Source organism: Pinus tabuliformis, chromosome 7 (assembly GCF_031772625.1).
Source record: "Pinus tabuliformis cultivar Carrire ecotype Pingquan chromosome 7, CPIR1, whole genome shotgun sequence".
NCBI lineage: Eukaryota > Viridiplantae > Streptophyta > Pinopsida > Pinales > Pinaceae > Pinus > Pinus tabuliformis.
The window spans coordinates 1,517,350,164-1,517,360,316 of NC_142293.1; the positions used below are offsets into that span (position 1 = coordinate 1,517,350,164).

Here is a 10,153-nt window from a genome sequence, read left to right on the forward strand (position 1 = left end):
TTCAAAATTTACACTCTAAAAAAAATTTTCATCTCAAGAGATTTGATCTCTTGGCCCTTTCTAGATCTGTGGATAAGATGGATCTATATTATATTAATACTTTGGGTTTATAATATAAATACCAAGTGTTTATAATATTAATCTTTTGGGTTTGAAATAATAATCCCCTAGGCCTATAATATTAATAATCCCCTCAACTTATAATATGGGTTTATGATATTAATTTTCATTTATAATTTTAATGGTTTGGGTTTATTAGTCTATTCCATTTATAATATTAATCCGTGAGTTAATTACTTGTGATATGTATATATGTATATATATATATATATATATATATATATATATATATAGGCGTAGTCTAACTTATAAACAAACTAACATTTTTCACCAAAATCCAGCCATAAAATTTCAAGTGAATGCGATTTTTTTTTTGTTTAAAATATATTTTTGAATGCACAAATGGATTTAGAACACTCAAAACCCCCTCCACTCCAATTCTATAAATTAAACAACTTAAATTCAAATTTTTAAAATCTCTCCTCAATTTTGGTTAAAAATAATGAGAAAAATGATCTTTAAAAATGTCATTTAGTCTATAAGTTAGACTAAGCATATATATGTGTTTGTATTTTAGTTTACTATATAGTCTATATAGTTAATAGTATCAATATACTCCAACTAATATTGACAACTATATTAATAAATATATAATAATTATTAACTATAACATATATAATTGGGAGAGATAAATAAATATTATTAATAATCACTAAATGCTATTATTATGCTCTATGTTAATTATATTATAATTTAAAATAAAATTATTAATATATTAATATTATATTATATGAATATATCATATAATATTTATATAATAACCATAAATATACAATAATATGGATGCTATTGTTTAGAAAATTATTAGTAATCCAAAATAATAAGTTTTTAAGAAGATATATTTAATAATTTTCAATTTTTATGTTAAAAATATTAGTTATCATATAATAATATGACTATATTTCCTAATATAGTTGATATACTCTCATAAAGATATATGAAGTATATGTACAACCATATTAATAAATATAATTGATATATCAACTACAAATATAGTTGATATATCAGTTATATTTATTAATATGATTGTACATATACTTCATATATCTTTATGAGAGTATATCAACTATATTAGGAAATATAGTTATATTATTATATGATAACTAATTGAAAAAAATATTTACTCATAAAACCTTTAAAAAATGAAAGAAAATCATTCATGCATATTAACCAAGGAAGTTAAAACTGGAAAATGGTACTTGTCAAATATTTAAGTATTTATTATCTCAAACATTATTATCCTAAAATATTTCAAAATATCATTACACATATTTTTGACATGTTACTTAAATTCTCTATTTGAATGACTTTGTAAGATATTATAGCATCCTCAAATTCTCTATTTTAATATTTTCCTCCAATCATCTATTTCAAGATCTTAAGTTTCTGGTAGTATTGCGTATGCGTATTTGTTCCTTCACACTCTGATGCTGATCCTCGAATTGCCAATATTGTGTTGATCCGTGTCGAAATTTGGAATTATTTAAAATAAACGAGTTCTCCCACGGATGCGCAGGTTTGCAATGCATCAAATATTAAATACAGTCGTTGACCAACTACATTACTCACAAACACTGACCAAGTTTCTCTGTATTCTTTTCAATTCCTTTTCCTGCTCTATCGTGAGTGGTGGTTGAAAATTAAATTAGAGAACATCCAGTAACATGTTGTTCTTGGTCTATATATAGTATAATTTATAAATCCAGGTTTATTTTTTTTCTCTGTAAATCCAAGTAATTTAAATTAGAGAACATCTAGTAACATGTTATTCTTGGTATCTATAGTATAATTTATAAATCTAAGTTTATTTCTCTTCTCTGTAAATCCAAGTTTATTTTTTATTTTTTTATTTTTTCTCTCTCGAGACTATGAAAAATGCAGACTGTGGATTAGAGTTCTCAAAATCAAATTAAATAATTTTTTACCACAATTTAATTTTAGAATTTCAAATGAGAATGTGATTTAACACATTTAAAAATCAGTCTATAATTTAAACAACTTAAATTCAAGTTTTTAAAAATCTAAGGTGAATTTTGATTAAAATTAATGGTCATTTCATTTATAAATTAGACTATATATATATATATATATATATAATTGTATTTTAATTTAATATATAGTTAAAATTATCAATATACTCTAACAAATTATATAATAATTATTGACCATAACCGGAAAGATAATAAGTATTATCAATAATAATTAAACGTTATTTGTGATGACTCCGGAAAATGTAAATGTGGGAATTTTACTGTGGTAAAAAATAGAGTTGAAAGTTTGTTGTTCTTTCATTTACAAAAAAAAAAACAAAAACTCTAATGATATTATCCTATTGGTAAATTTAAAATATATTGGAAATATATATTTCTTGAAATGTTGGCAGCCTCTGGAAGGAGGATTTGAAAAGAGAAAATCAGTTACAAAAAATGACTGAAACTACCCTTCCACACAGGAAAAGTCCTGGGTAGAGGAAGGGGGTTCCCTGTGCTGTAGTGACAGACAGGAGGATTCCAAAGAAAAAAAAGATAACAAGAAACTGGTTAAGTCTGGTAATGACCAGGCACAAGGTGCATGTATCTTGTTGAGGGCTGTAGGGCTGCAAGATAGCTCGGGGGGAGAATCCAGTCTTAGCGATGGATCTCAAGGTTGGGTGGTTAAGAGCGAGTATGGAACGCAGGTGAATTTTCTGGAGTACGTATTCACAACTCTGGCGAACCAGGTACGAGTTAGTAATGAAGGTTGACTACACTACAGATTAAATTTACAGTAGTCGGCGAATTAGACCTTCACAATTTATATCTTTTTTTGATATCATAATGCTTAGTATATTCGTAACAGGTGAACATTGATATTAAATTGTCAGTATATTTAGATGCTAGACAAATACAAAGAGACAACCAGTGCGCTTCGGGTAGTTTAATAAAGAAAAACTTATAAGAATTCCACACGGGCCAGAATACCATGGTGGATATTCAAGCGGCGAAGCACACCAAGGGAAACGACTAGAAAACCTTAATGATTCCTATGCAAAGAATAAACCAAGACCATAAATCTCTTTTTATTAAAGCACGGACAAAGGCATACTAACTGGATACATTAAGCAAAACATATATCTGACAAACCTCAGAGTCGAGAGTTATAGCGAAACTGAGACTGCAAGAGGAAACGCATACCCACAAAGCAAAACTATCACCGGCAAGAGTAAACGTTATAAAGCTGTTGTATATCAGCAAAACCATTCGCAGTTAACCAAAAACGATACTAAGAAGTAAACATTCCAAGAATGGATGCGTCCAACCGTTTGAACACGGCCGCGTAGATAACTGTAGGTGTATTCATACATCAACAGACAATAAGCATATGCATTCGCTGTAACGATACCATAAAACTTGTTATAATCTAAACTCTGCAGCGACTGAAAATGAAACATACTACCACTGCACGAATAGGATTTAACCGGCGAATAGTAAGAAGGAAACCGATAAACATTATTGGAATGTTCTTACTATATATATATATATATATATATATATATATATATATATATATATATATATATATATATATATATATATATATATATATATATATATATATATGTGAAACGAAACTTCCATACCGTTCAAGGAAAAGAACATAACTGTATCAGAATAACAATGACATTATCAAATGGGTATACAGCGAACAATCCGGAAGGACCGGGAACGAAATAGCAACACAGTCCCCATGATAAATAAGAGCGATGGTCTGAAATATAAGCTCTGAAATATATATATAAACATTCAGAAAACAAAATATGCGTTCATTTGTCCAGATGAAATAACCCTGACCAGCCAGCCCGACACAACGGCCGGAAACTACAACTGTCTTCACATATATATATATACAACAGAGGCATAAAATGCCGAAAAACACAGAAAGACAAGATTGCCCTCAAATCGAACAACTTTTGCACAAGTTCCAGGTATGATAGAAGTCGGTCTGCAGCTCATAGCTCAGCGGGGTAGGTCGAAGACATAACCCTGAGGACAGGCAAATGCATGCAAGCCATGAGGAACTCCTCTGGCAATTCCTCGTCTAGTATATAACAGAAAGAAAACGACATGAGTAGAACATGTGGCACACCAAAAAAAAACCGAGTAATCCTCAGACTCCGCACCCAGTTAAAGGGTCGTCGGCTTACCTAGAAGGAACGAAGGGCGCTGGCTCTATCATCCTACAGGCGGTAGCGAAAGGCTGTAACGAGTCTCACCTGCACACAACCATAACAAAAGTCACCAGTCAATATGAGCTTCCAACAAAAGGCAACAAACACATTCTAAATGCAAGCAAACCAGAGCCGAGTAGAAGGTGCATAGCCTGTAGTAAACGACTGTGCCGAAGACAGAAAACCATGAACAAATAATAAACAGTGCGGGTTACCTGTACAAGCCCGTGAGGGGAAAACTTGAGACCTCTGTGCTGTAGAGGAATTCTGGAGCGGCAATGAATGAAATCGAACGCGGGGTTTGAATAACCAGAGGAGTGCCGAGAGACCCCCTCGTTTCCAAATGAACCACAGGCGCATTCCAAGGGGTTTATGAATGACCCCCAAACCCTTGAACATATTCCAGCCCTCCTATCTGGGCAACAGATCTCCACCTTTGAGGTTGAGCGGGAGTCCAAAGCGGGAAGTCCGAAAACGCAGAAACCAATGAATCACATGGCCAAGCGGGTGAGCCATGCCACCTATCGAAACGCTGGCAAGAGAATTAATTACTGCCAACAACTCAGCGCCGGAAAGGGCTGCGGATATAACACTTTTCCGATCACCGTCCAACACACATGTCTCCCATGCAATCAAGCTAGCCCTGGGTCAATAAATTACATAAACGTTAGACATTATCAAAGGTCCAAAATATATTGCCATATCGTCATTGTGTAAGGATTAGATCGCACGATAATATTTATGGTAGAAGTAAAATTATATAGTAAAGAATCATTAGTTTAATTTATTTTATTTTATTTTATATTTTCAGGGGTGTGACAATTTGGTATCAGAGCCAAAGTTTCAATACTGTGGCCTCTAGAACAGCATGTTTCAGTTGTACGGATAACTATCCCATACATATATGAGGGAGAGAGTTAATCAAAGTAACTACTTTTCCTGTCCTATTTTTAGGGGTGAAACACAGGAACAATAACAGCTAATAGTCAACAACAGAAAACAGTGAAAATGCAGAGAGCCGACAGTGCTCCTCGGGAAAACCCAGAGCTGTGGGTACAGCTTGGCGAAGAGACACGTAGTACAAACCTTGCAATACTTGAGACTGTTCAGGAGCTAAAAAATGAGATCGCACGTTTACGAGAAGATAATGCGTGACTGACGGTGGAACAAGAAAGAATCCTGAAGAGTTTGTCGGACAGACAGAACCCACCATTAGCTAATCCCAGTACAGAACAGCAGAGGGTGACAGAAGAATAAAATTATCAAACAAGACCTGAAAATTCAGAGGAAAAGGAGGACCATTCCAATAATGTACTTGAACAACAGACTTCAAAACAACAGAAGATGGAGCTGCAGGGAGAATTTCGAAAAATTAAACCCCCACATTTTGATGGGGAATAGGAAGAAGCGGCTGAAGCATGGTTAATTAACATGAACAAGTATTTCCAGCTATATGAGTATGACCATAATTTGAAGGCACAACTGGCCATCTTCCTGTTACAGGGCAAAGCAACCCTGTGGTGGGAAGAAATTAAGATCGTCAAAGGAGTAAGCGAGCAGACCATAACATGGGAAAAGTTTCAGAAATACTTCAAAGAGAGATATCTGACCGAGCGTTTTTACGATGAAAAAGCAAGAGAATTCCATGATTTATAGTTGGGACAGTAGTCTATGGATGAGTTTATTAACCGCTTTATTTCCCTGCTTCGCTATGTGCCATATATTAAGGAGGAGAAAGCAAAGGTGTAGAGATTTGTGAGCAGCTTACCTCTATATATAAGAGAAAGGATTGTGTTTGACAATCCTAGGACAATGGATGAAGCTATCTGCAAAGCTAGAATCTGTTATCAGCAAAATAAACAAAAGGGAGATACTTCAAATAAAGGATGGAGTGAAAGAAAGGGTAACAGAACTGTTGGGAATAGCAAAGGAAGTCGCGGTAATGGTAGTAAGGGAGCTAGAAAAGGACAGAACAACAGAACTGTAGCAAGAAGTTCATTTCGGGCTCAGCCCACCAATTAGACCAGAGTAAGTGAACAACCAGCTAGGCAGGACAGTGAAGGAATGGCCAGACCTCCAGTTCAATGCTGGAGCTGTGGAGGACCGCACTATGTCAAAAACTGCCCGCAGCGGAAGGGTATGGACCAGATATCCCAGATTCACGAAGCATCGACCGTTGGGGATGTATCACGTAGCGTATCAAGGATTAATGTAGCCCTGGATGATCGTCAAGCGGAATACCAGCTGACTATGGTGGAATTTGAAGGTAAAATTTCAAATCTTTCTATAGTTGTTCTCATTGATCCAGGAGCTACTTTAAGTTATATTAGCCCAAAGATAGTAGAACAGTGTAAGCTACAATCTGAAAAATTTAGAAATCCATGGCTGGTACAGTTAGCTACGGGAGCCAAGAGACGGGTCTTGGCAAAAATTAATAATTGCTCTTTAACCGTAGCAGGACAGCCAATAGTAGTAGATCTGAATGTACTTCCGTTGGGTTCATATGACATCCTGATTGGGGTGGATTGGCTGGAAAAACACTGGTCATTAGTAAACTGCAAGACGAAAACCATCTACTATAAAGATAACCTTGGGGAGCAGCAGGAATTGCAAGGGATCAAGCACCCCGTGCAGATCCGACCCATCACAGCATCCCAGCTAGCTAAATGCCTCAAAAAGAAATGTCAAATTTATGCCATTCAAATAGGCTATGCAAATCAGAAGGATAAAACAGCTATGCTGGGCAATATTCCAGTGATACAAGAATTCGCGGATGTTTTTCCAGAAGAGATACCGGGGTTGCCACCTAAAAGAGATATAGACTTTACCATAGAATTGACACCAGGGGCAACACCAGTGTCACGGGCACCTTACCAAATGAGCGTACCAGAATTAACAGAATTAAAAATGCAACTACAAGAGCTGCTAGACAAGAATTACATTCACCCCAGTGTATCACCATGGGGAGCCCCAGTGTTATTTGTCAAGAAGAAAGATGGAACTCTTCGGATGTGCATAGATTATCGTCAGCTGAACAAACTCACGATCAAAAATAAATATCCTTTGATTCGGATTGATGAACTTTTCGATCAAGTGAAGGGGGCGAAAGTGTTCTCTAAGATCGATTTGCGATCACTAAGACAACTTTCAGAACACGGTATGGGAACTACGAGTTTGTGGTGCTACCTTTTGGCTTGACCAATGCAGCTGCCACCTTTATGTGTTTGATGAACAGTGTGTTTCATAGGTTCTTGGATAAATCTGTGTTGATATTTATCGATGATATTCTGGTATATTCTCGTTCTAGGGAGGAGCACGAGGAACACCTTAGAGTAGTGCTGCAAACTCTCTGAGAACATCAGCTATACGCTAAGTTTAGTAAGTGTGATTTCTTCAAGGAAGAAATACAATACTTAGGCCATATAATCACCAAAGAAGGGATTGCAATAGACCCTGAGAAGATAAAGACTATAATGGAATGGCCCGTACCAAAGGATGTGGTAGATATCAGGTCCTTTATGGGGCTAGCTGGCTATTATAGAATATTCGTGGAGGGTTTCTCAAGGGTAGCATACCCTATCACCTCCTCACAAAAAAAAGGGAGGGTACTCAGATGGACATCAGAGTGTCAGCGGAGCTTTGAGCAACTTAAACATTTACTCACCACCGCACCAATTTTGAGTATAGCTGATCCTAATAAGGATTACGTGGTATCTACTGACGCAAGTAAGGAGGGTGTGGGAGGAGTATTGATGCAGGAATGGAGAGTAATCGCGTACGAATCAAGGAAACTAAAGGATCATGAGCAAAACTACTCTACTTATGACTTAGAGTTGGCAGTCATTATACACGCACTGAAGATGTGGCGACATTATCTCTTGGGGAGATAATTTCTGTTGTTAACGGATCATCACAGCTTGACAAATTATTTCAGCCAACCTACCTTAAATACGAGGCAAGTCCGTTGGGCGGATTTTCTAAGTGGATTGGATTTTGAAATTAAGCACTTGAAAGGAAAGGAGAACCGGGTGGCCGACGCATTAAGTCGAAAGGTGCAGTGCTTGTGTGAACTTTCGATCAGCAAATGGCAGAATTCCTTGTTTGAGCAAATAAAAACAGCAGCAGATCAAGATGCTAAATACTAGCAAATAAAACAGCAGGTACAACAACCTTCTAGCGGAAAAACACAGCAGGGATATGAATTAGATGATGCCGGAATGCTGTATTTTAATAAGAGGCTGTATGTACCTAACCAAAATGGTCTTAGGAATCTGATTTTGGATGAATTTCACATCAGCCAGTATACCGGGCACCCAGGATACCAAAAAATGGTCACCGCACTTAGAAAAGAATACTATTGGCCAGGAATGAAGAAGAATGTAGCTTAGTATTTGGCGCGGTGCTTGGAGTGTCAACAGATTAAAGTAGAGCATTTACATCCGGCAGGGATGCTACAACCCTTACCTATTCCAGAGTGGAAATGGGAAACTATTTCCATGTATTTTATAACCGGGTTGCCTCAGACAAGGAAAAACAATGATTCCATTATGGTAGTCGTAGATAAGTTGAGTAAGGCAGCACACTTTATACCCGTGCAGTCCACTTATAAGGCTGTGCAAATTGCTCACCTTTTTATGCAGAATGTGTTTAAACTACATGGACTTTCGAAAATAGTAATATATGATCGTGATGTAAAGTTCACGTCAACTTTTTGGAGAACATTGTTTGCTGAACTGGGAACACAGTTGAACTTCAGCACGGCCTATCATCCCCAGACCGATGGTCAAACCGAACGAGTGAACCAGGTAGTGGAGGACATGTTGAGAGCATGTGTAATGCTAAAACCAAACCAATGGGAGGAATATCTACACCTGGATGAATTCGCATATAATAATGGATAGCACACGTCCACACAGCTAAGTCCCTTTGAGGTCTTGTATGGGCAGAAATGCCGCACACCCTCAAGCTATGGTGGACCTGAGGATAAATTAAGATTGGGCCCAGAAATGCTCAAGGAAATGGAAGACATGGTGAAAAGAGTGCGTACCAATTTAAAGGCTGCTCAAGACAGACAAAAAAGTTTTGCAGACCGGAGAAGAAGATTCAAAGAATATCAGGTTGGTGACCAGGTGTTTGTGAGGATCCAAGCCAGAAGGAGCACACTGCAATGGAGTGGGTGTGCCAAACTTGCACCTCGTTATTTTGGGCCTTTTCAGATCTTGGCAAGAGTGGGGCTGATGGCTTACCAACTTGCCCTGCCAAGTCATACTAGGATCCACAATGTTTTCCACGTTTCTATACTAAAAAAATATTTTTACGACCCTAAACATGTGATCAAATGGCAGGATGTTCGGGTAAGAATTAATCTGGTTGTTCTAGTTAAGCTTTTATTCTAGACAGAAAGTGACTGAAAGTGTTGTTGATTGCAGGTCGAGCCGCAAGGCGAGGTCCTGGTCGAACCACTGAGCATCCTCGACCGGAGAGAAGTGCGGCTGTGGAAGCGAGTTATTACCCAAGCTAAAGTGCTACTATGGGCCTGATGAGGTGACTTGGGAGGACGAAGAACTCATTAAAAAAGCCTATCCGGACTTGATTAGGGGAAACAGACATCGGGACGATGTCCAATCTCAGGAGGGGGAGATGTGATGACCCCGGAAAATGTAAATGTGGGAATTTTACTGTGGTAAGAAATAGAGTTGAAAGTTTGTTGTTCTTTTATTTACAAAAAAAAAAAACAAAAACTCTAATGATATTATCCTATTGGTAAATTTAAAATATATTGGAAATATATATTTCTTGAAATGATGGCAGCCTCTGGAAGGAGGA

The 10,153-nt window shown here is 36.7% G+C and overlaps 1 protein-coding gene across 1 annotated transcript; it reads left to right on the forward strand.

Moving 5' to 3' along the window:
- Positions 1 to 6,391: 6,391 nt before the first annotated feature.
- LOC149253614 (uncharacterized) lies at positions 6,392 to 9,867 on the forward strand. Its single transcript, XM_089454544.1, has 3 exons — positions 6,392 to 6,518; positions 6,879 to 7,279; positions 9,757 to 9,867. Exons 1-3 carry the CDS (start codon positions 6,392 to 6,394, stop codon positions 9,865 to 9,867), a joined length of 639 nt encoding a protein of 212 aa, XP_089310670.1.
- Positions 9,868 to 10,153: the final 286 nt, after the last annotated feature.

Bases quoted from the DNA above. Each gene is read 5' to 3' on its own strand.
- LOC149253614 (XM_089454544.1), top strand. From the start codon at position 6,392: ATGGCCAGACCTCCAGTTCAATGCTGGAGCTGTGGAGGACCGCACTAT. The intron at 6,519-6,878 runs GTAGCGTATCAA...ACTGGTCATTAG, and splicing joins GACCGTTGGGGATGTATCAC to TAAACTGCAAGACGAAAACC. The intron at 7,280-9,756 runs GTATCACCATGG...TGTTGATTGCAG, and splicing joins AGAATTACATTCACCCCAGT to GTCGAGCCGCAAGGCGAGGT.